General features: G+C 40.7%; 1 protein-coding gene across 1 annotated transcript in view; it reads left to right on the top strand.

Moving 5' to 3' along the window:
• Positions 1–27,908, top strand: part of LOC124605779 (chymotrypsinogen 2-like) — a 424,134-nt gene that overhangs the window by 342,783 nt on the left and 53,443 nt on the right. The window contains exon 4 of the mRNA XM_047137664.1: positions 20,890–21,067. Within this exon, the coding sequence (XP_046993620.1) occupies positions 20,890–21,067 (178 nt within the window). The remainder of the gene's footprint in view (positions 1–20,889; positions 21,068–27,908) is intronic.

Here is a 27,908-nt window from a genome sequence, read left to right as displayed (position 1 = left end):
AATTGCTGGTCAATTAGCTACACCTGCACATGCACAGGCACGCTTTGAACTGAAACGGCAGACGATGTCGAATAGAGTTCGAAAACATGCGAGATTGGCTGTGTACTTGAAAACTTTAAAAACAATCGTTCTAATTCTTGCAAGATCACAATGGATTCTTCAAACCTCACTCTTTCTTTAACGCCAGTGATCTCAGGGAACTGGATTCTCTTTGTCAGAATGTGTCCCTTCCACAACGCGATTTTCTTTTTAAATGTGTCCCCATCAGATCAGAAAGAAGTTGCATTGCAATGTCTTAGTGTGGGCAGTGTGCAGTTAAGTCCACTTAAAATGTGAAATCTGCACTCCATTCAGATGTTCCTGCACAACTTTTTCTCTCATAAATTCAACAATAGAGAGACTTAATTCGAAAAATCGTTCCTGGCATGCACCTTGACTTAACCAACGCACTTCATTTATTTCCATTGAAAGCTGTTGCAACTGAAAATAGAATAACAGGCGCAACGTCAGAAATTTTGCCCTTTGAGTTTTGAGTTTTGCTATTTGGGGAGCAAAATGACTGATGATGGTCGAAGTAGAGAGGATATAAAATGCAGACTGGCTACGGCACGGAATGCGTTTCTGAAGAAGAGAAATTTGCTAACATCGAGTATAGATTTGTGCCAGAAAGTCGTTTCTGGAAGTATTTGTACGGAGAGTAGCCATGTGTGGAAGTGAAACATGGTTGATAAATAGTTTAGACAAGAAGAGAATGGAAGCTTTCGAAATATGGTGGTACAGAATAATGCTGAAGATTAGATTGGTAAAACACGTAACTAATGAGGGGGTACTAAATAGAATTCGGGAGCAGAGGAATTTCTGGCAGAACTTGACTAGAAGTAGGGTTTGGTTGGTAGGACATGTACTGAGGCATCAAGGGTTCACCAACTTAGTACTGGAGGGCAGCGTGGAGGGTAAAAGTCATAGAGGGAGACCAAGAGATGAATACACTAAGCAGATTCAGAAGGATGTAGGTTGTAGTAGGTACTGGGAGATGAAGAAGCTTGCACAGGATAGAGCAGCATGGAGAGCTGCATCAAACCAGTCTCAGAACTGAAGACAACAACAACAAAAACAACAAACACTAATTTCTTCACGTGCTCCATGCATGCAAATCTAGCACAAAGTGCTTCTTGATGTGGAGAACAGTCAATCACATCCGTCGACCGTTGTAATTTTTTGCTCCTTCACTGTTATCTAAAAATTTAGATTGTTTCTGCGTGGTACTATGTAATGTCGTTTCGTTGCAAACAAGCAATATCTATCGTTTATGCGAATTAAGAATTAGCGTCCCTCTTTTCTGTCATCCTCATTTGCTATGAGGGATTGTGACGATAGATCACTAGGCTACCTCTTTTCGTGCAAACAGCCGCTGGACCAGTGAATGGCCTTCATACTACGAATACATATCGAAGGATAAACTGCGCTGACACCACGATTCTGCCCCACTCAGAAAGTCGTGCCGACCGCAAAATGCCGCACCGCAATGCTAAATGAAATGTCACACTGTTCCGGGTACTCCAGAGAAGGTCCGAGCAATGCCGAGTGATGGGCCGCACGCAGCACGCACACGCTGCACTGAAGTTCGGCACTGATGTAAGCCATTGTAAGTCCATTTGGCTTTCAGAAATTAGTATCTGATCATTTGAATATAATAATGTTCGTAGCAGTGTGTTTTAATAATCTCCACACCAAGTAATCCACTAAAATTGTTCATCAGGAGAATCGTGACCGATCCTCACAGGGTACTCATCAGATTCTTGCACCTAAAATAGTTGCACTCTGTCGGAGTTCTACAGAGGAAGGAAACGATGAAAAAAATTGGAAAACAGACGTACACAACTGTAGATTTATGACGCTGGGGTCAATCTGTAGAAGAATCTTGGAACTCGGCTTACTTGAAACCGAAAATGTCCACCGCATGATTTAAAGTACTTTGAAACACATTAGGTTGTTTAGTTAGTCCAGTTACGTCATGTTCCTTAGGTCATTTAATCTATGTGATGTGGGACAAGTCAGATTACAAGACATATATACACGTATATGAATAGTGCTAATATTAATACTACTGAAATTTTTAGTTCTACACATGCAACTACATTTTTTAGAGGTACTATTTTTTGCCAGTTCTGAAATAGAAATTCGTCCATGGAATAGAAGGGGTTGTCCAAAAGAAATGCCGGCCGCTGTGGCCGAGCGGTTCTAGGTGCTTCAGTCCGGAACCGCGCTGCTGCTACGGTCGCAGGTTCGAATCCTGCCTCAGGCATGGATGTGTATGATGCTCTCAGGTTAGTTAGGTTTAAGTAGTTCTAAGTCTAGGGGACTGATGACCTCAGATGTTAAGACCCATAGTGCTTAGAGCCATTTGAACCATTTGAACCAAAAGAAATGATTGTAAGCTAGATTTAAAACTTGATCTGCTACCTGCCAGACACTTTATGTTGCTGGGCAAGTGACCAATGATTTTTGTTGCTGAATAATGTACTTCTTTTTGAGCAACTGACAGCTTCAGTAACGGATGGGAAAGATCATTTTTTCCTCTAGTGTTGTACGTATGAACATTACTGTTCTTCGCGAACTGAGATGGATTATTTATAACGAGTTCATTAGAGAATATATGTACTCTGATGGCGCAGTTAAAATACCTAACTACTTGAATAGGTGCCTACATGACGCCCTTGGGTGAACGCCACTAATTGTTCTCACTGCTCTCTTTTGTGCAATCAATACTTTATGTCTAAGTGGTGAGTTACCCCAAAAACTATTCCTTAAGACATTATGGAGTGGAAATATGCAAACTACGTGAGGAGGCTGATCTGTTTACTACGAAGACTAGCGATTACACGAAGAGCGAAAGAAGCTGAACTTAATTGTTTGAGAAGCTCAGTAATATGCTTCTTCCAGTTCAAGTTGTCATAAATGTGATTACCAAAAAATTAGGAGAAATCTACCCTGTTAACTGAGCCCTGTTCATATGCTATATCATTTGTCATTATCACTCTATTCGGTGTACAGAACTGGATATAGTGAGTTTTTTGCAAAATTAAGGGGGAGTACATTTTCTGAGAACCACTTAATAATTGTTCGAAAGACATCCATAACAATATCTTCAGCTGCTTTTTCTGGAATGGGGTTTATTATAACGCTCGTGTCATCTGCAAAAAGCAATAGTTCTGCTTACTGAACTTATAAGTGAGAGGCCATTTACGTGGATAACGAACAGCAGAGGACCCACATTATTTGTGTTATTCAGCACAACTCTTTGCTTTCTGTATGAATCAAACTAGCTGTGTATATAGCCTTCAGTTCCATAAAACCTGAGTTTTTCTAAGAGTGTGACATAATCCACACAGTCAAATGCCTTGGAAAGCGCACAAAAAATACCAACTGACGATAATTTTTTATTTTGGGCTTGTACCATTTGATGGGTTAATGTGTAGATAGCTTTCTCAGTTGAGTAACCCTTCCAGAATCTGAACTGTAACATGCTGAGTAAATTATTTTCACTTACGTGTGAGACTACTCTCGAATACATAACTTTTTCGAATATTTTAGATAATGAAGTCAGCAATGAGATTGGTCTATAATTATTTAAGTCATTCTTGTCCCCTTTCTTATGAAGAGGTTTGATAATTGCGTATTTCAACCTGTCTGGAAAAATTCCCTATGCCAGTGAAGCATTACATATATCACTAAGGACTCCACTTATTAAATTTGAACAACACTTCAAAATTCTGTTAGAGACCCCATCAACACCTCATGAGCTCTCAGTATAATTCCCTTAATTTCATTGGGGAGGTTGGTGCTATTTCTAGAGGCCTTAAGTCCTGGGGAATGACATTTTTAAGATATTTTTTGCTTCTTCAACTGAACCCTTTAACCCTATTTTTGCTACTACATTCAGAAAGTGATTGTTAAGAATACTTGCATATGTGAATTATCACTCACAACATCATCATTTAGCTTTATTGCTATGGTATGCTGTGCACTGTCAGGCTGCCCCATCTCCCGTTTGACAATATTCGAAATAGTGTTAATCTTATTATCCGCATTATTAATTTCTGTCAGAACACGCAAGCTTCTCGACTTCTTAATGACTTTCCTTAAAATATTACAGTATCTTTTGTAGTAAGCAAGTAATGTCGGATCCTGACTTATTCTGGCCTTTCCATATATTTCCCTCTTCCTCTTACACGATATCTTAATTCCCTTAGTAACCAATGGCTTACTTGACTTTGTAATGGCTTGTTTGGATAACTTTTCGGGAAAGTAGCTCTCAATTATTGAGACAAATTTACGCTGGAATAAATTGAATTTGGCATCAGCATCATTTTCTGTGTATACTTCATCCCATTCTTCCTCTTCTAGGCTGCTCTTAAAACTCTGTACCCTGTTCACATCAATAAGCCTCCCTGCCTTGTACCAACCTGCCTGAAACCTGTAGGGTGCTGTATGTGTTATTTCCATTAACTGTGCATCATGATCATATAGCCCATTAACGACTGGGTACACATTAATTGTTTCTGCCTGAGCACTGGGTAATGGGTACCTGGCGCCTTACAAATCGACATTCGTTCTTTCGTGTACCAAATGACCACCTTTCGCATCTTTAATGTTGACATCCTTGCTTCAACTTTTTTATACGCTGACTTTGTCTTTCCGACAGGCATTTCTTTTACGATTTCTTTAGATTTTTCCTGTAGCCATTTCCATTTTAGCTTTCCTGCACTTCCTACTGATTTCATTCCAATGTAACTTACAATGCTGTATTTTCCTTCTCCTGAGTATTATTACATTTCCTTCTTCCGTCATTCGCTTGTACCTCTTTTGCTACTCACTGTTTTTAGTAGTTCATACTTAATAGCGAATAAATACAAACACAATTTTATAAGTGAATTCGCTCCTTTAAAGCTAACAGACCGTATGTAATGCCACAAAATTCAAGAATGTTCCTTCACGTTTTCCAGGTAGTAACCTCCAAATTTTGTTTATGTTATTATAATCATACATTTTGTACAAAGAAAAAATTGTGTGAGTGGAATTTTTAGACGGAAAACAAATGTTTATCCTGCCAAATGAATAAAATTAAGTCTAGTTACAGTTTTATCGAAAAGGTAACTGTTTTCACCAACCAAACGGTCCTGCTGCTCACATTATGTTGCGATGACCCTGTCTTGTCCGCAGATATCGTGCAGTGCCACGTAAACATTTAGGAAGTATCTATATACTACCTAAATCACGTGAATTTATTGATCAGTCACACACAACAAGGATGCCAAGACCATTTTTTCAGCACTCACACGAACTCAGAAGACAGAAGCGAATCGCAGCTGCCATATTTGTCTATATTTCTAGCACTGTAAGGAAGCATTCGGGGCATACCTCATCAGCAAAGCAAGGATCAGATGTCGATGAATTGAGCTATATGTCTTCCCTATGCATGTCCGAAATAGAAGGTGTAGCAGCCTCCAAACCGGAGACTGTTACTGGTAGCAGCTGTTACAGTCTGCACTTTGAAAGGATGGAATAAAATTTATTGTAGTGCCAGGATTGCTGTGCAGCGTTGAACCCTACCTATCCCACCATTATCTCCTCGTAATTTTACGGTAAGGTGTCATTTCGACTTTTCTCACGTGTGTGTGTTAGTCGGACGCATCAGACACAATTCAGGAGGACATAGTATTTGGCGCCCATTTGCAGCTGAGTTGGGGACGTAGTCCTCCGAATAGGCTTCAATCACGCAATAAAGGAAATACTCTGTAAGTTCTAACAACGTATGAGTTTGTGGAAGATTACATAATGAAACTACTCGATAGTAAGTAATGAAGTAACATATGTTGGTTTTGAAATGTCATCGTTGGTTTCCGAATGCATTGTATTCATCTGTTATTTCCGTTTTAATGTCAGTGAAGGCTTTGGTTCTCAAAATATACTGACGTATTTTGTTCCTAGTTACTAAGGTAGTTCATTTACATCTCCAACAACAGCCTTCATGCGGGTTCAGCGTACGAGATTTTAGCAAATCCATTGCCTATATTCTTACCGCTAGAATTTATTCTGTAATTTATAATAGCATTAATGAAGCATTGTTGTTCGCAGATTTGATACAATGACTTTCATGATCACTGCTAACAGAGTTCCTGGCTTCTAGAAATATGGGTGGCCTGTCCCATAGACACTCTTGCTCCAATCTGCGTTGCGATTATGTCGTTTCAATTGACGCTATTCGGTCAGGGACATATCTGAGTTGCATTCCACTATCATTTTCATACGGTAAGTATTCCACGAATGCAATAGAACTACGGCATCTCACAATTTCCCATGAATTGTGTAAATGAAGAATGAACCTTCCCATCTGCAGTGCAGTAAACAGTATCATTAAGACTTATTGGCATCTATAGCTATTCGAGCAACCATCTCAATATTTCTACACAGTTTTAGCATAATTTATGTTGATATTCAATTTATGTACAATCAATTTATGTACAATCTATTTAAAAACTGTTGAACAGAACGACAATATTAATTGTTATACAGCTGGATGACTTTGTTACTGTAATAAATTCAACAGCTAACAAAAATTTCTTAATAGTAAAACCATTTTAAATTTCCACTGTGGTCTGTCAATTTTTTTTTAACTGATGACATTTATTGCATCATGTATTACATTAATGGCCATTTTCAGCACATGACCATTTTCAAATGCAGTTGCGTCATCGTGTCTGAAGACAGTAAAAATCAACATGTTTTACAGATGCATTACGTAACAGCAAATTCTTTGGAAAATTTCCTCTTAAATAACTAGAACGTTCTTTGAGAGAAAGAAGTAATCAGTACTGATGTTCTATACTGTCAATAGCAAAAGTGCAAAAGAACAAGCTGAGTAATATGGCAGGCCTACAAATTACAATATTTCCTTATAGTTGAATTCTTTGAGGATCATCACTTATAACTTATCATCTAGCTGCTAGAGCAGGTATTAGTTATTATTATTAGAAACTGTACATTTTCATTACTCAATTAGTGAAGGATGACAGCCAACTAACAGATGAGCATATCGCAGAAACACAGAAATTGCTGGAATTGATAACTGAACAGAACTACTTTCGCTTTAATAATTAGTACTATTTCCGCGTGCTATACGAGAATGGAATAATAGAGAATTGTGAAGGTGGTTCGATGAACCCTCTGCCAGGTACATAAATGTGATTTGCAGAGTGTCTATGTAGATGTAGATGCAGATTTACAAGAAGACGTGTTACCAACGGGATCCCAGTGTAATGTTCCCTAGCCACCATCTTCATTAACCATGTAGAAAACGTGACTTTTAAAATCATTTTCACAAAGAATTACAGAGTACTTTATTGGATCAGATGCGTGGATAACATACTTCGTTTAATTGACGAACCTCCAGCAAAAACTGATCAGTTGCGTGCAGATATAAACACAATACAAAAAGAGACAAGACTCACAATGGAGAAAGAATATGAAAACCAGATAAACTTGTTAGACATAACCATCAAAAAAGAAAACAATCAGCGAAGCTTTGAAATTTATCATAAATCTACAACCAGAGACTGTGTCATATATAAGACTTTATATCATTCACACACACAAAAGCAATCAACATTCAGATACAAGTTCGTAGACTCAACACAGCATCATTCAGCACAGACAGCTACAAGTAAGGACAAGATCATTATACAAATGGCAACAAACAGTGGATACATATGGTGATGTAGTAACAAAATTAAACAAAAAAATGAAACAACAAATACAGTCAATAAACATGACACATACTCAACCAAAAACAACAGTACAGCAAAACACCATAGAAACAAGCACATACAGCAACAGAACAACAATGACACAAAGAATATGTGAAAACAACGAAGAAGATTCAAGATGGTACACAATGACCCACAAGCCCAAACTCAAACATAAAATAACCAACAATTTCAGATGATAAGGCATAAACACAGAATTCAAAACAGACAGTTCAATCCAAAAGTACAGTCCAAAAACAACAAATGAAACAGACATCTACGAGAAAGCAGGAATATACCAACTACCATGCCACACATATGACTGAAAATATGCAGGACAAACCAGCAGAATATTCGACACCTGGTATAAAGTACTTACCACAGCATGAAAATAAGGGAAAATCAACTCAACCTTAAAGAGAAAATAATCACAAAGCTACTACATGAGAAGAAGACACGAAAATAGCTAAATTAAAGATAGAGCCTAACCTTATAAGAAAATTACCACATATAGAAAACAAAAGCTGTAAGAAAGATACTCGTAAATGATCAAGTGAATATGAGTAAATAACTCACTGTTTACACTGATTGACCAAATAGTAGATAGTAACCTCAATAGATGATCACAAATTCCATTTCTCTCCAAAGAATATAAGTGCACGTGAAAAAGTAAAAAAGTACACACACGTACACACACTCATGCACAGTCCCACTCACACAGAAGGTACATCAGCATACATATAGTAACAGAAAAAAGAGCTGAAGGCAAAACCTGAGAAATCTGGCAACACTTTCAGAAACGATTGACACTATGCACACAGAAAAGGGAGAAAGACATGAAAGTAGCTATAATAAATAATGAAAGATACGTCATAACCTTACAAGAAAATTACCACGTACGAAAGATGCTCAAGGTTGAAAATAGTGGCCAAAAGGAAAGCTGCAAACTTTCAACCAGTTTGCCACCTGAGAAAAAGCTGTTTGTCTTAAACATAATGACTTAGACGTCGATCTGTACGTACTTTACCATTTTATAACTTAAACCTCAATGAACTGTTTTAAATCTATAACCTAAATGTGCAAATGGTAACGCCTAAATATAAACGAAAAAATCGTATAATATTTCAGAACACCCATTGAAGATGCCTCATTCCCAAGGTGAAACATGTCTGGATTCACAAGATAAATAATAATACTTAATGTGCAGAATGCAAATGCAGCTGCTGCGACAACGGCCAACTTGCGTTACTTAATGTATGCTGATATTTTACATTTAACAAAACTAGAAACGAGGCAACATTTCTAATCAAGAATGAAGTTATTTACGCAAACCTTTGATTAATAATGAGGATGAAAAGTTAGTATTTAAGAATTAAGTATTGAATAAAATTGAATAGCTTAAAGGAAATAGAGATACTGCTTCTAAAATTTATATTTCAAACATAACTTCTAATTTCCTCTTTGCGTAATGAAACTGTTTTACATTACTAAACAGCATGTCTACTTATACATAATTATGGCAAGGACTAATTAGCAATAATATAAATAAAAAATCAAAAGTCTGGAATCAAATTCGAAATAAAATGCAAAATACACTACCATTTGTGGAAATTGCAAAACCAAGGAGGAAACGCATGAATTCAATTCATTTAATTCCACAGGTTAGGTACATGACAAGTAACAAATGACTACCCTTTTAAATTTGTACATGCCCTTTGAGTCCTACTATGCAGTATGTCGTGTGGCCACCATGCGCTGCAATTAGAGCTGCCACACGCAGTGGAATTAACAAGAATCTGAATACGTTCCTGAGAGATTTCCCTCCACGCAGTTTGTAGCCGAACCCACAAATCCTTGGCATCAGTTGCTGGAGGATCGTGACGCACCAGGTGCCGACCAACCATATCCCAGACATGTTCGATGGGCGGCATGTCTGGTGAACGTGCAGGCCAGGGAAGCAATGGTACCCGTCACTCTTCGAATAAAGCCTGTACATTCCTCGCAATATGTGGCCGGGCACTGTGCTGTCAAAATGTGGCCTGTGGAGATGCATGAAGCTGGTGGAGTACCTCAGCCTCCACAACTCCGTTTGGTACCGATTGCTGTTCAAAGTGCCCGCAATACGTACGAGACGAGATCGTTTGTTGTAACCAATGGTGCCCCAAACCACTATACCTGGCGTTTGTCCGCTATGCCGCTCCACAATGCAGCCCTCCAGGCTGCTTTCACCGAGGTACCGCTGGACACGTATGCGGTCATCACTATAGGACACGTTGAAGAGCGATTCATCCGAAAAGATTACATGTTGCCACTCAGCACCCCAGTGACTGTGTTCACGTGCCAATTGCAGTCGGAGGAGCTTGTGGTTTCTGGACAATGGAAACCGATGTAATGGCATACGTGCAACCAGTACACCCAGCAGCAGTCGGAGACCAACTGTCGATGCAGAGAAGTTCACACCTGTTGCAGTGCTCCAACGACGAGCCAACACTGTCGATGACGCTGTACAGTCCGTAATGGCCATGCGGACAAGATGACGATCATCCCGTGCAGTGGTCATGTTCCGTGGTCCAGTTCCCACTCGTCGCTGCGTCTATCCACTGCTTGCACACACGCATCACTGCCGTAGCAGCATGCCCTGTGCGAGACGAAATGTCACGGTATGAAAACCCTGTTTCTCGGAGGCCGATCGTTCCGTCCCGTTCGAACTCGCTCACATGCCGATATGGCTCCCTTTGACGTCGAGGAGGCATACTGACACTGTATTGTTTCCACCTTGCGTAACAGCTCTACACAGACTACACTAGGCGCAACATCGACCCTGTCGGACCGACACGAGAGGGCTCTGCTCGGCCTACGTGTACCCCATCTCGCTGGAAAACGTATCACGTATTACTAGCACACCCGTCGGCACTTCCACCAAATGTGGCGCTATTCTGGTAATTCCTTCTCGGTGCTGCACTTTTCACAAACGGCAGTGTAGGATTAATTAACGCTATTGCTGCTAAAGATTATACCTCCCACTTGCATGAGCATCATCTTCGACAGCTTCGTTGCCTCCTGCTATTGAACACCTGTAACACCTTGAGAAATACTTATTTGCTGTTACATTTCATTACCTCGTACTTTATATGTTCTTATATCGTCTACAGTGCCTCGCTGGAAGACAGTTCTTTTTCCTTTCGTTATTTGCCGTTACATTTGTTGCAGTTCGTGCTCAAGTTTTCCGAATTCCCCATAATTACAGAGTGTTGTACCTTATTCTGTAGGAATAAGATGGGAAAGTAGTAAGTGTAGACAGAAGGTGTATAATACCTCTCATCAGATTCTTGTGTAGCATGATTTGTCTTCACTGTTCGTTTGGCATGAATGTATCCACTCGACCTCCACTATGTGGAATCCAACATCTGTTGCCATTCCAGTCTCCAGTACTTCTCAGTTTCTCCTTGATTTCTTACCAATCTCAGTCCTGCATGAATGTTGGCCTGTGGGACAGGTGCTAAGTACCACTAGACGAGCATCCGTTGGTACTGTACTGTACATCCCTGTGGTTTGTATGCTTCAAAGGATTGTTACAGGTTTTGATAGTTTCAACATGTAGACCTACGTGTTGCATCTAAAACTATAATAACTGAAAGTTTTGGTCCGTGACGTATTCTTACAGGTTTCATTAGTAGCCCGAATTAAGACGTGAACAAAATTACCAAAATGAATATAAAGAACTTCGAGCTGCTAATGGGACCTCTTGGAGTACATCACAAACCAAAGCTTCCAGTTATTATAGTTTCAGAGCCAACAACAGGTGAACATGTTAAAACTAACAAAACCTGTAACGATCCTGCGTAGCATACAAACCGCAAGGATGTACAGTACAATACCAGCAGATTTTTGTCCAGCAGTACTATTAGACGAGCATCCGCTGGTATTGTAATGTACACCGGAGTTATCTCCCCCCCCCCCCCCCTCCTCTCTCTCTCTCTCCTCTCTCTTTCTCTCTCCTCTCTCTTTCTCTCTCTCCGTCTGTCTCTCTGTCTCTCAATGAGAGACACAGATACAGAAAGAGAGAGACAACAGCGATGTACAGTACAAAGAGGGAGAGAGGCAGAGACAGAGACGCTTCTACTTTTCCACTGTACTGACCCTTCAAGAGCAAAGTTAACTTTTCTTGGATGCTGTAATAAATTTCCTGCAAACCTGCCTATTCTGGTAAGAGTCTTTCCAAAACTCCTCTCCTCACATATTCTTTGGAGGACTTCTTCGTTTCATACTTTATCTGTCCATTTCATTTTTAACAATTTTCAACAGCGCCGTACATCACATGCTTCCAATTGCTTCTTCCCCCTGTTTCTGATGGTCCACGTTTCACTTCAGTACCAAACGATGCTCCAAACGTAACTTTCACAATCTCCTTCCTTACTGCCGTATCAATATCTGACATCATCAGAGCCCTTTTAATGAAGAGAGCGTTGTTCGACAGTGTCAGTATGCTTCTGACCTCTTTCTTGCTTCGCACGCAGAGCCACCTATAGCGAACCTTACGTTCGGTAGTGTTGCCGTCTCAATTTCTACCAAGTGCCACCACAACACTTGAAAGATCCTACGTCAGCTTGAAAGCGCTTACAAAAGAGAAAAATGTTGTAGCTAAGAAATAAAGATAAATGTAAAGGTGAATGTCAGCATCTGATTAGCTAACAGTTCCTATACAGCAACTTTTGACGGTAAAAAACATATTGTAATAAACATATAAAGAATAAAATATGCATTCCCCACCCCATTTCATAGTCTTTTGAATTCACGTATTATGATTAAGTCACGGTGACACGACGCGGAAATATGCATGGCATCTTTCCCTCACCACTCCCTCTCCTTTGGATCTTTCAAATGGCTCTGAGCACTATTGGACTTAACATCAGTCCCCTAGAACTTAGAACTACTTAAACCTAACTAACCTAAGGACATCACACACATCCATGCCCGAGGCAGGATTCCAACCTGCGACCGTAGCGGTCGCGCGGTTCCAGACTGAAGCGCCTAGAACCGCTCGGCCACACCGGCCGGCTTGGATCTTTCATTCATGGCATTTACAAGCTTCTTCTTCTTGTCGTGTTCATCTAAATCAATTTTTTCCAGCTTTGTTTGTAATTTCTTTCAAGGTTTCCCCCTGTCCTTTTTCTTTCTCGGTGTTGAAGCCACAATCAATACGTATTAATATTAAAATCATACGGAGAAACATAAAGCAACAACTTTATTTAAAATTTAACTGCTACTTTTTGCTACATTAAACGAAAATGATTTCAAAACTGCTCGCTTTGGCCCATTAATTAATGTTGTGGCTTGTCGGAGAGCTTGTGTTATCGGTATCCGACTATAGCCGTTTACGCTTCAAGTACTATCTACTCAGTACAGAAGGACTGGCAATTTATACACCTGTTTCTTCAACAAATAAAGCATGTGTATGCCTGTCACAGAGTATTCTCTATTATTAGCTGAAATTTACTGCAAACGTCAATTAGTCTTTCTCCTCTCTCAGGTCTAGTACCAAGCCCATATTCAACCATAAGCGGAGAAGCCATAATTGTAAAAGGCCGTGAGATACGGGAAGATTTTAATTATATTACGTCACGGTCAAGCAGAGATTCCGATATCAGATACTGGATTGAAAGGCGTACACAGGAGCAAATACAGACTCAGGCCACAGCTTAGTAACAATGAAGAATATATTGAAGTTTAAGACATTAGTCGGGAAGAATCAATACGCAAAGAAGAGGGATAGAGAAGTTCTCTAAGGCTATAGATACTGCAATAAGGAATAGGCCACTAGGCACTACAGTTGAAGAGGAATGGACACCGCTAAAAAGAGCAGCTACAGAAGTTGGAAGGTTCAAATGGTTCAAATGGCTCTGAGTATAGGACTTAACATCTGAGGACATCAGTCCCCTAGAACTTAGAACTACTTAAACTTAACTAACCTAAGGACATCACACACATCCATGCCCGAGGCAGGATTCGAACCTGCGACCGTAGCGGTCGCGCGGTTTCATACTGAAGTGCCTAGAACCGCTCGGCCACACCGGCCGGCGAAGTTGGAAGGAAAAATATAGATACAAGAAAGGTAACTGCGAAGAAACCATGGGTAACAGAAAAAATACCTCAATTGATTAACGAAAGAAGGAAATACAAAAGCCGGCCGAAGTGACCGCGCGGTTCTAGGCGCTACAGTGTGGAACCGCGCCACCGCTACGATCGCAGGTTCGAATCCTGTCTCGAGCATGGATGTGTGTGACGTCCTTAGGTTAGTTAGGTTTAAGTAGTCCTAAGTTCTAGGGGACTGGTGACCTCAAAAGTTAAGTCCCATAGTGCTCAGAGCCATTCGAACCATTTTTTTTTAAATACAAAAATGTTCAGGAAATTCAGGAATACAGAAATACAAGTCGCTAAGGAATAAATAAATAGGATATGCAGGGAAGCTAAGACAAAACGACGGCATGAAAAATGTGAAGAAATCGAAAAAGAAATGACTGTCACAAGGCCTCTATGGGGGGAGAAGACCTGTACTATGACGGTATAGAAAAAGAAATAGGAGTCGATTTAGAAGAGACAAGGTATCCAGTATCAGAATTTAAAAGAGCTTCGGAAGACTTAAGATCAAAAAGGCAGTAAGGATAGATAACATTCCATCAAAACTCCTAAAATAATAGGAGAAAATGGCAATACAACGACGGTTCACGTTGGTGTGTAGGATGTATGAGTCTGGCGATGTACAATCAGACTTTCGGGAAAACATCATCCATGAAATTCCAAAGACTGTAAGAGTTAACAAGTGCGAGAATTATCGCACAATCAACTTCACAGTTCATGCATCCAAGTTGCTGACAAGAATAATATACAGAACAATGGAAAAGAAAATTCTGGATGTGTTAGATGACGATCAGTTTGGTTTTAGGAAAGGTAAAGGCCCCGGACAGGCGGTTCTGACGTTGTGTTTCAAAATGGAAGCAAGACTAAAGAAAATTAAAACAGGTTCACAGAATTTGGCGACCTGGAGAAGCGTTCGTTCGACAGTGTCAAATGGTGTAAGATGTTCGAAATTCTGTGGAAAATAGGGGGAAGCTGTAGGTAGACACGGGTGACTTACAACAGTAAAAGAGCCAAGAGGGAATAATAAGAGTGGAAGATCAAGAACTAAATGCTCGGATTAAGAATGGTGTAAGAGTGGGATGTAGTCTTTCGCCCCTACTGTTCAAGGTACGAGGAGGCAATGGTGGAAATAAAACAAATGTTCAATAGTGTGATTAAAATTCAGGGTGAAAGGTTATCGGTGATAACATGCGCTGATGACATTGCTATCCTCAGTGAAAGTGAACAGGAATTACACGACCTGCTGAATGGAATGAGCAGTTTAACGAGTACAGAATACGGATTGAGAGCAAATAGATGAAATATATATTGAGAAGCAGCAGAAATGAAAACAGCGACAAACTTAACATCAGGATTAGTGATCACGAAGTAGTTGAAGTTAAAAAATTCTCCTACCTAGGCAGCAAAATAATCCATGACGGACGGAGCAAGGAGAACATCAAATGCACACTAGCATCGGCAAAGCGGACTTTCCTGGCCAGGAGAGTGTACTAGTATAAAACATAGGCCTTAATTTGAGGAATAAATTTCTGAGAATGTACGTTTGGAGCACATCATTGTATGATGTGAAACAGGGACTGTGGGAACAGAAGAGAATCGATGCATTTGAGATGTGATGCTCCAGACGAATGTTGAAAATTAGGTGGGCTGATAAGGTAAGGGCCGGCCGCGGTGGCCGTGCGGTTCTAGGCGCTTCAGTCCGGAACCGTAGGACTGCTGCGGTCGCAGGTTCGAATCCTGCCTCGGGCATGGATGTGTGTGATGTCCTTAGATTAGTTAGGTTTAAGTAGTTCTAAGTTCTAGGGGACTGATGACCTAAGATGTTAAGTCCCATAGTGCTCAGAGCCATTTGAACCATTGAGGAGGTTGTGCACAGAATTGGAGAGGGGAGGAATATATGAAAAACACTGACAAGAGGAAGGGATTGGATGGCAGAACATTGTTGAGATATCACGGAATAACTTACATGGTAATAGAGGGAGCTGTAGAGGGTGAAAACTGAAGAGAAAGACAGAGACTGGAGCACACCCAGCAAATAACTGAGGACGTTGTGATGCAAGTCCTACTCTGAAATGAAGAGGTTGGCACAAGATAAGAATTCGTGGCGGACCGCATCAAACCTGTCAGAAGACGGATGCCAAAAAGAAAAGAAAAAAGAACTGTGACCTTCCAATTCGTTCAGCAGAAGTTCTGGCGACACCGCCGACAATACAGTACTAAGCTGTGTTGGTTGTTATAGAACTGCTCTGCACAAGGAATAAGAATAAATGAACAGATTTTAGTTATGTACTCTGCGAGCGAGGTAACTTAAGTTTGGTGTCGTAGTTAATTTTAGAGCTATAGCTCAAAATGTGTTACACACTAAACGTTTCACTTATTCTTCACTGACTAGTACCCCTTACTTGGTCAACCTTTAAGAGGGATTCACGTCAAAAAGATGTATGCGTGTGAGATGTGACGGTAAGACGTCGGATGAATGGCATTATGAAAAGTAGAATATTTCTGATATTGCAAGAAGAGGAGCGATTTAGGTTGAAATTTTCGCATGAGGTGGCGAAATCCCTGGAGCCGACCCTGTTCACCCATCATATGTATCATCGTCTCCAAGTTGGGAGATCTTCTTCCACTACTCACAAGGGAAACTCCCCATCGCACCCCCCTCAGATTTAGTGGTAAGGTGGCCGAGTGGATAGCCCGTCAGAAGCTGAACACAGATCAAGCATGGAAACCGGGTGAAAAAAGGGCAACATAGGAACAGTGAACGGTGCTGTAAAGAGCAGCCGGATAGAAAAGTCGTGTCGTAGTTAAGTGCTTATGGTGTTGAAGTGCCACATAGGCGAGTCGTGTTCAGATCTCCATCGCGCTGACTTTTTTTTCGCTGTTCGCTTTATTCAAATTTGTGTCTGTGTCGTGGTGTAACGTCCATTTGCAACAGCGAGGTGTAAGATACGGACCTATTGATTCTGCACAATTACTCTATTAACAGCCGGAAGGAAGTGGCTTTCGAATGGTAACGGCAAACGTTTGATTACAAGGTGACAAGTCAACCGAATCCTCCATCGGAAAACACGTCTGATGTGTCATACACGGCAATGCTGACAGTGCGTGTGTCACATGATACGAATCTCTTATCGACGCAGCTAACTTGTACGACTGGTAAGTGAGTGAGATATGCCTTCTTGCCCGGTATACGTGTTCATATGAATGTGAATGTGATCACTCCCAAGGAAATGAAGACAACATAATAGTTTGTCACATAAGCTGTAACAAATACACGCAACAGTTTCAGAACCACAGTTTCTCTGTGTTCTGTCAAAACCCATGTTCTTAACGGTTTTGAAGTTGCGTTCCACTTTTCAAGTCTTGATTATTGAATTCCTTTGTTGTAACTTAAGTTCACACTCGTTTATCTGTTATTTTCATTTCTGTGTGGCGACTATGTGGTATCTCGCCTGCTCTCACTATTAATCACATTTAATTGCTACGGTACCGTATTCTTACCACATGACTCGTATTCTATAACGAATGTATAGTATGACAACTGCCAAGACAACAGAATGAGAAACAACAGTTCAAAGACCGGAGGGACAGTTCATAAGGTTGTGAAAAAAAATGATAAATGGTACGAGAGAATTCTGAACACGGCCCGCCGGCTTGACAGTCCAACACCACGACCACTTATCCACGAAGCCGTTGCTTATTTGGGCTGCCCTTTATTTTACGTCTTTTCTTTGGACTGTTCACTGTTTCTATTTAGCTTTTTTTCACAGTTTGTAACAACAACAACGTTATACTATTGTACGTATAATAATTTTTTCTTCTGATTTTGGTAAATTAGTGTAATCGATATTCAGTTTTCATTTCTTTTCTTTTCATGTCATTGTGTTGAGGAAACTATAAACAATTTTCGATGTGAATATTAATGTTTATGTCAAATTGCAAGCAATATTATAACAAAATGGAAATGTAAGAAATGTTGAAACTGTTGTAAGATGTCAAAGTTGTAATTGTGCGTCTGGTCCATACGTAGGCAATGTATTAGGATAAGTAGAATGCAAAACCTCTGGTGAATACCCTGTCTGTAGGGGAGCGGTAAAAGGTGGACGGCAGGCGAGCGCAGGAAAATGCACACAGGCGCGGCACGGCATAACGGGCTCAGCAGTAGTAGTCGGAGTTGGGCATCGGTCTGAGAAACACGTTCTGGATCGAGGAGGCTCTCCTGGAAAACGTGATTTCGTTGAGCCTCGGATGTGCCGTTTCCGACGCCTACACAGCATGGCAAAATTCCACAGGCACTAAATGGAAAAATATTGCGACGCTATGAAGAAGTAAAGTGCCGATACATTAAGAGCCATAGCTGTGATTGTATGTGTGCTCTGCGCCTCGCCATCTCGCCGCTCGCCAACCGCCGCATCGATACGAACAGGTTGAAACTTTTAGTACTGTATTCGTGTGGACCAGTGTTACTTTTGTTCCTGTCTGTTCAATAACAACTTAAATTTTACCAGAACTGTCCTATCATTTAATTATCCTCATCACTAACCTAGACAGGGTCCTTTCACATGTTGTGCAATCCGAGTGTCCCGAAATGAAGATTTAAAGTTTATGTTAATAATAATTACCTGAAGACCTATCTATGTTAGAATGATGTTTAAAGAACTTTGTTGTTAATGAATCTATAAGTAAAGAAAAAAAGGTCTGACAAAGTTGGAAGATACTTTTGAAATTGGTTTAGTAATGAAGTTTAGTTGAGACAAAAATAATGGTAGTTAAGTGAGCAAGAAATAAGACCAAAAGAGTAGTAACTCATATATTGGAAATCTTGAGTGCTTAACGATTTCGATAATCAAAAATTTCAGTACAGTGATCATAACAGTTTCAGGGTCCCCCCCCCCCTTTCTTCTTTTCTATTCATGTAAATTCTGAGATCTACTGAACTGATTTGACCAGCAAAGTTAAAGTCAAGATAAAACCAAAAGTTATTAGTGTTTTACCTTTTTTCAAAATTGACATTGTATGTGTGTTTCGAAAGTGCTATTTCTAGGGTAACCTATGCCAGATTTTAATCAGATCAATAGACAGTACGAAGTTTGTAGTAAACATTATAGTGTAATGTTGTGTATTTATGGCTTGTCCATATTAGTACAGAAAGTGAAATTATTAGTTCAATAGATTTTCTGGTTCTAAAATTTACCATATTATGCAGTGTTATTACGTCTTGTTTTGCGTATACGTACATTCACTTGTACAGGGAAGAAACTCAATTAATGCCTAATTAGGCTGGCGACCGTTTTATTAACAAATTGGTAACATCTGCTGTGTTGTTTCTTGTCCGTCCTAACGAGTAGTTGCACTTTAGACTTGCTTGACGTATCATTGTTGTTACTGAGTGGGTGAAAGTCTGATTTTGCCTCCATTCTGGTACACGCGGTCAACATATATACCAAACTCCTTTCTTATAAGGTGAAGCCCGTCAACTTACTATAGTACAGGCTTTAATAAGTATCGTGCGCAGTAGCGTAGTGTTACAAGTTCAGTACACCTTATTCTTGTTTCTGTCTTCAGTTTTTGACGGTCTATACACTGGGTGGTCTTACCACTAAATCTGAGGGGAGTGCGATAAGGAGTTCCCTTGTCTCGTACTAAGCACGTAGTTATTCTCCACCAGTCATTATCACTTTTGTCTTTGCTTTGTTTACCCAGTACTAAGTATGCTGTCGATTCTTGCCATCAGATTTTTTTTAAACACATCTGTCCAGAAAGTTCATACGTGCGAACGTTAAGAGTTTCACTTGGTCCCTTAGGACTTATCTTCCTCTTCTGAAAATTTATTCCATTAACTTTATGGATTCCTAGAGTACAAATTGAAGAACAGCGCTGCTTATCTGCAACTCCATCATTGCCCAATAGTACCCTACCTGCCTACCATTTATTAACACAAACTTGTCTCTCTTCTTTCCATTTTTATTACTTTGACTTACTCGCCTGGCTCTGATATTTAGACCTCATATTCCAAGATACCTGCACCATCCGTACAGAAATCTCAACTACGAGCCTGTGCTGGGCAGACCTAACGCCCTTCAAGCCCAGCTCCCCACACGTCACATGTGAATCTACGGCTCTCACCTTCATCATCCGAAATAACAGTAGGGCCGTCCAGGTTCACAGGCTGTAAGGGGCCAAGCGTAAAACCTAAACCCCATTCATGATAGACCGCCGGCCGGAGTGGCCGTGCGGTTCTAGGCGCTACAGTCTGGAGCCGAGCGACCGCTACGGTCGCAAGTTGGAATCCTGCCTCGGGCATGGATGTGTGTGATGTCCTTAGGTTAGTTAGGTTTAATTAGTTCTAAGTTCTAGGCGACTGATGACCTCAGACGTTAAGTCGCATAGTGCTCAGAGCGATTTGATTTTGAACCTGATAGACCCTAAGGAGGGGCAGAGTATAGGGAGGGGAGTAGAGGTGTTGCCATCAGTCTCCTCCTAGTAGGATAGCCCATCTATCCTTTACTGACTGACCAGACCTACAACTGGCAGAGAAAAAGTGTCCACCCTATAAATATTGAGTACTCAGTTGTTTCAATATTCCCGACACTGGCGTGTTTGGAGCAAACAACAGGGATAAAGCTACTGAAAGGTTAATTTTCGAATTTCTCGAGGTTTGATGGTCTGGTTCCATTTATTCAGGAATGAATAAACACCCCTAGTTAAGCTTATCTCAAGGGCTGTCCGCAATCCTGTGAAGTGCCTGGTTGCACGAAGTAGTGCAACCAGACGTGCCCCTTTGTCACCACCCTCACCGAGTTCCCTCAACAAGAAAGCGGAATGTACCCCACGTTTCACTGCCCCATTTTGGACTTACGCAAGTGTATTCATTGCGCCCTGAAACCAACTTCAGCAGAGACCTCCGAGCCCGAAACTGACAGAGACGGTGTGCGTGTGTTGGCAGCGGCGGGACGCCGTACAGCTACTGCGGCCTGGCGGACTCCAACGTGTGCTGCCTGGTACCCGAGGGCGCCAAGCCCGTGTCCAGCCTGGTGCCCAGCCCCAGCAAGCCGCGCTGCGGCCAGAAGGGCGCAGACTCGGGGCGCGCGGGCGTCGCGGAGCCCGCCGAGTGGCCGTGGCACGTGAGTACCCCAGCACCAGCGAGTGGTATGGTCCGTTCATCATTAGAATAAACCTCATGTAAACATTGAACTGTGTATTCTTCCGTGGTTGCTGGAACCTCATCGAATTTGCGTTTCACGTTGGACTGCAGCCAAGCTGCCTCGAGTCCTGTGCGTTAAGAGCACATCAACTTCTCGATAATACGGGGCAACAGCTTTACCGGCGCACTTGCCTTGGACAGCACTGGCCGGTCAGCTGGTACAGCTATCCTGAAGTGACGTGGCCAGCTGCAGTTCACACGTAAAAAGAGACGAGCAGAGGAGCAATACTACTTGGAATGTCATTTAATTTTTAAGCAGAATGAAATGATACACTGCAAATCTCCCACAATACGCTCCTTAGACGACTAGACGAAAACCGCAACACGTTATCGTTTTTAGCTAACGTACTATTGTAATTAAAAACAGGAATGATAAAAATTCCTGACTTAACCACAGCGTAATTTTTGTGCATAAGCTATGTGTAACGTAAAAGAGTACTGGAGGATTTCACCGTATAGTTAAATATTGAAGCCACTGAAGGTATTACTTACAGTCAGTCGTCCGGTAATCTCTTAGCTCTTTCCTCATCAGAGAAAGTGTCACCTGTTAAGGTGATAACGAGTCTATCAACAGCAGAAGCCACGAAGCCAACCAGGCTCAGCATTTTCTCTTCTCCTTTTATGACGAGCCGTTCTATATCCCGCCAGCGTTCGCCAGTGACGTGTGAAAAAGCTGCGTGCAGTAGTTCCAGTACGTCTGGCGGCTTAACGGTCTTGTTACTTCTCGGGCCAAATCTCCGTAGCTTGGCTCTAGATCAGTTCTGTTGGGTTCATATTGTAACTGTACAGTAGCAAATATAAAAATGCAGATTTGAATGATGTGCTCGATGCTGTGAAAATGATTGTTTTTCATGTTTCTACGATACTCATCTGTGGTTTTTCATTTTTGCCTTAAATTAAATTGTTATGATTTCTTAATTTAAACAACTTTTATGAACAGTCTTTCATAAAACATCGATTGAAGTGGAAACAGGAATGTCGCGTCCAATATGTAACTAGAAACAAGAAGACATGCATTAATCATAAAATGTGATGATGAGTTTTATAATTACGAGATGTAGGTGTTTCAAATTGAACGAGAAAAAGAAATATAGTGGGAGGATTTAAACCAACGCACGAATAACATCATTTGGCTCGCATTCCTTTCCGCTATCAACTGCGCTGCGCGTTCATCGTGAGGTAACGTACCAACTGCAGTATATGCAACACTGGGAAAGCTTCAAAGCCGATTATCTCCGAAAATTTATGAAAAAACATTAAGAACAGCCTATTTCTCGGCAATTTTTAACCATGTTCCACGCGTGTGTTTCACTACGGAACAGAAAGCAGCCTCAGCCATTTTTAAAATGCGCGTTAACAACGCTACAATCGGAGCACAATGCTGCAGACTGTGACTGTAAACGATTTTTGAAATAAAAACTACGTAGCTAAAGCGTCATTAAGAAAAACGTTGATGGCTGTTTATAAATTTGAATATCTTAAAGTTTCATTTAACGTAACTTAGTAAGATTCTAATACAATTGTAGGACCTACTTCCAAGAGCGTAACAACACCAGTGTACGTGCGCTACGGCTTCTGACCAATCATTGCGTTTGCGTTTGTCTACATCAGGTTTTTTCTTGTGATGAACGCATTATAGTACTAAGTACTCGTAGTAGTTTTCAATATCTTTAGGCTTCATTCCATTGCTGAAAGTCTCATTCTCTTATTTCCTGAACATCACACTGCGTTAGAGAATGTAGCACACAGTGCAGTCAAATGATATTAATAATTCACAGGTCATGCTTTGAACGTTGCAGCTATAAGCAGTTATTTAAAACAATGAATAAGAGAGGAAAACGTTTGACACTTATTGATATCACTAGATTCTGTTTTATTTACACTCTCCAGACCATCCATATTCCACTTGCACCAGCATCAGGCAATGGTTATGTATACTGCATATAAGATCACGATAACTATCATTGTGAACGTGATTACAAGGGATCTCCCTCTTACCAACAAACATACAAACAATATATATATGAACATTTATTGACAAAATTACTAGCGAACATAATTAGTGTGTCAATGAGCATACCAGCTGCGTGTAAAACAGGCAAATTTTTGAATCCTAATAATGAACTATGAATAAGTCCACCTTTTTTGCAAGTACATGAACTATTGTACTGTTTTACCACCCATACATGTTTAACCCCAGTTGTGGCGTCCACAGTGCTTCTTTTATTAGTTGCTTGAAACACGTACCTACAGGTTATTTTTGGGTTAGAGGAATGATACATAAGATTTACTTGTCATTTAAATTGTATGTGCACTTTACCTTCTGACTTCCATTGTGTGTGCCCTGTGGCAGCCAACCAAAACCAGCCACAGGTCTAAATTAGTACACCAGGTCATTTGCAAACATGAGTCATGTTAGTAAATTGTTTGCATTGCATTTTTTATTTAGTATCCAGTTCTGGTAAAATTCGTGGCATTACTCACTTTTTGGCCTTACCTGTATAGTATTGTGCTAGTCCGTAGCTGTGACAAGTTCATTTTTATACAACAAACGCATTTTTGTGTAATTGAGCTTAACCTGTAGACACCGGTAAAAGTTTTGTGACGAGTAGGTGTAACGAGCTATTTCGTGTAGTTTGTTATTCATAGATTATGTTTCGTACTTTGATAGTGTATACTCATGTTTTCTCCTGTTAGGTCGTAAATATTACGCCTTGTTATGTTTCTGTGGTCTGGATAGACGTATCATTGCACAGTCTTACGTCTGTGATGCGCTTCCGAGTGTCGTTTGCTTACTGTTTTGTTTTCGTTTGACGTGCGACAACTTTGAATCTGGCCTTTGAATAGTAATCATAGACTGCCACAGAATATGGTTACAATATAAACGTTGTTGACAAACTAAACTATAAAATAAAAAGTAAACTGCCAAAGAACAAACACAAGAATATCACAACACAACACACTAGCAACACTCCGACAACAGAGAACACGTAGGCACAGAAGATGAAGAAACCACAAACAACAAGAAAACATGGCACATTCTGACATGTGGTAACCAAATAACGTACAGAATAGAAACCATCATGTGAAAACAAGGTTGAAATGTGGCATATAAAACAAACAACACCCTGCAGAAAGGATTACAAATACCTAAATCCATTACAGATAAATTCAACAAAGCAGTGATATGCTACCTAACAAGGAAATACTGTGATTCAGTATACATTGGACAGACATGCAGAAATTTCAGCATGAGGCACTCAGAACATTCAAGAGCACTGAAAAGTGCCAGCACACACCCCGCACCCATCAAAAACAACCTCCGCTCCAGTGGCGGGGAAACAAACCTCCAAATTCTAACCATCCACATTAACTTTTAACAAAGAAGAAAATTACCACATCCAGAAAGCTATCACACAGGGCAAAAAAGTTATCAATGACAATGACCAAACAGTACTACGTAGCAAAACACGTACAAAATGGAAACAAACGTCACATTTTCAAAGTTCGTGGACATCAATTCAAATCAAAACACTAAACAAACGACTATCGGGAGCGAATCAGAGACGTAAATTTGTACAGGGAAACGTGTATCCAAGCCGCAGAAACATAACAGGGCTCAATATTTACTAACGAACAGAAGGAAACGTGAGTAAACACTGTCAAAACACAAAACATAATCTATGAACAACCAACTACTCGAAATAGTTCGCCATACCTAAGATTCACAAAACTTTTGTAGATATCCATAGGTTGAGTTCAACACCACAAAACCATGTTTAGTACACAAAAAAACTTGGGACAACTAGGACCAGAGAAATACTACAACGGTAATGCCAGAAACGGGCATCTGCCACGAATTTTACCAGAACACACATTTTAAAGATTTGATAATGAAGAAAAATTCAAGATTGACGATTTTCTAACGTTCCTCACGTTAGCAGATGACTTGGTGTACTAATTTAGACCTGTGGGTGATTTTGGTTCGGAGCCACGGCACACACATAATGTAAAGTAAAAGGTAAATTGTACATACAATTTAAATGACAACTAAATTTGATGTACCATGTTCCTTTACCTAAAAATAACCTGTTTATATGTATTTCAGGAAATAATTAAAAAACCTCTGAGTATGCCATAACTGTGGTGAAACATGCTTGGGTGATAAAAAATAATAATTTTTGTACTTATAAAGAGGCGGACCCACGCTTAGTTCATTATTATTTTCCTGCAAGCACGGGAACTGAGCTCTAAAGTGCAATATGATATTGATATCTAGGAATGGGAAAAGCTTGTCCTCTTTTAAGGAATACGATGAATCACTTTTAACCCCCACTTAGAGAAGATCAGTATTACAGACGAACCAGGGTTTCAGACGGAAGAAGCAGAAGCTCACTAACATTCCTGAAGAGGGTTTGTCATGAGTTCACACGGTGGGGTACACATGAAGGTAAAAATGATGTTGTATGACTAGGGCCTCCCGTCGGGTAGACCGTTCGTTGGGGGCAAGTCTTTCGATTTGACGCCACTTCGGCGACTTGCGCGCCGATGGGGTGAAATGATGATGATTAGGACAACACAACACCCAGTCCCTGAGCGGAGAAAATCGCCGACCCAGCCGGGGATCGAACACGGGCCCGTAGGATTGACATTCTGTCTCGCTGACCACTCAGCTACCGGGGCGAACCGGATGAAGGTGATATCTAACGATGAGGTGGTCTTACCTTCATGTAGAAACGCGGTTCACGTGTCGTTGCTATTCGATCGTTCTCGACAAACTGAGTGTAACTGCATGAATAACTGAATTAGGAAATTAATGAGAGCAAACAATCCACTGTCAGCGAAATTACAGTGTCGATTTTCAAAATGTTGTGCTATAGACAGGGGAAGCTACCAGTGTGGTGTGCCCCAGGTGCCAGCTTTTAGGGAAATTATGTGCTCCTCTGTCTTCCAGAAAACCCTGCAAGCTGTCAACTTCTGATTTCGAAGTTAAGCTAGTATATTGATTCAGTTACTGACGGAATAAGTCTTTAACTTTATGGAATGCCAGTCAAGGCAGTAAGGTATCGAGGGAGTTTACCATTTATTCTGAATATGCAACGCAATCTTACGAAATTAGCTGACTGAAGATGAGAGCCTAGTTACTAAGAATTGTAACACTTATTCAGAGTAAAAGATACGTCACTCAACACTGCTTCATTCGCCAATGTTCTTTTACAACGCTATTTAACAAACTGGGGTGTAGCCACATTAAAGATCGGAGTGCAAACCCAAATTCTCAACATAAGTTTCGGAAGCGTCGTGCTGTAGCTAGAATGCAACGCTAGCAAATCTAGTACTTGCGCCAGGAAACACGTAGCAAAAAAGATGCAGTGGCATATTTGAATCATATTTAAATCAAATTTAAGAAATTATTTGAAATCAAAGAACATATAGGAGAGGTTCAGCATTGAGACTAAATTCATGCGGAAAGCCTATCGATGTTAAAATTCGCTGACGACATCCCTATACTCAATGAAAGTGTGGAAGAATTACCGGAATTGTCAAATAAACACAGACTATGAACTGAGATAAGGTAATGGGTTGGGATGGGGGGGGGGGGGGCGTGTTAAGAAGCTGCGTAGCACAGGCGAACAGGGCATTTCTCGCTAAAAGAAGCCTAATGGCTTGAAACACATGTCTTAATTTCAAGAAGAAACTCCAGAGCATAAACATCTGGAGCACATCATTATGCGAGTCAGTTACTGACTGTATGAAATCCTAGACACAAGACACTCGAAACGTTTGGGATGTGGTGTTACAAAATGATACAGAGAATGAAGTGGGCTAATATGAAATGAGTAGGTCGTCCACAGAAGAAACTGGTAATGGAATACATGGAAAACACTGAAGGAAGTGGTACGACACGTGTTCTCGCTTCCCGCGCCCGGGTTCCCGGGTTCGATTCCCGGCGGGGTCAGGGATTTTCTCTGCCTCGTGATGACTGGGTGTTGTGTGATGTCCTTAGGTTAGTTAGGTTTAAGTAGTTCTAAGTTCTAGGGGACTGATGACCATAGCTGTTAAGTCCCATAGTGCTCAGAGCCATTTTTGAACGACACGTGTTGTGATATCAGATAATAATTTCCACTGTTCTAGAGGAAGCCATAGAGTGCAAATACTGTAGAGGGAAGTCAGAGATTGCAACAGAACCAACAAATTATTGAGCAAATTGGATTTCACCGCTACTCGGAGAGGATGAGGCTGGCACAAGAGATGGAGTCAAAAGATTGATGACGCAAAGAAAAAAATAAATTGTTCGACAAGGCTCTGCCACATGTAAAGTCAGTTTTGTCCCGTTTTCAGTTCGTTTGATATCTATATGGCTACTGCAACAAAAGGTTGACCACAGTAATCTCTCTGTCGTCGTACACTCTGATGAATTCATGGCAAACCTATAGTGACCAGAATCTGACAAGACTGGGAACGACACGAGAGCCCTTACAACAAGCAGGCCAGCCGAGTGCATCACAGCGAATCGCCTGAGAATGAACAAGTAGCCAACAACAACTAGACAACGACGAACAACGGACGCAGCACGACGACAGTGTAAGCAGTCCAGCAAGTAATCCAAGATCGAAACCTAAGGTGTAGCGAACTCGGAACCAAGACTAAGATATGAACGATGTCAGTACAAAAGCGCAGAGAAATCACGACTTACAGTAGAGCATTTTTTCTGAAAAAAGAAGCCCAATCGCTTCTTCAGCAACAATATCCGCTTCCCG

This window comes from Schistocerca americana, chromosome 3, assembly GCF_021461395.2.
Source record: "Schistocerca americana isolate TAMUIC-IGC-003095 chromosome 3, iqSchAmer2.1, whole genome shotgun sequence".
NCBI lineage: Eukaryota > Metazoa > Arthropoda > Insecta > Orthoptera > Acrididae > Schistocerca > Schistocerca americana.
The sequence above is the reverse complement of the archived record's forward strand: the minus strand, read 5'-3'. Positions and strand labels throughout refer to the sequence as shown.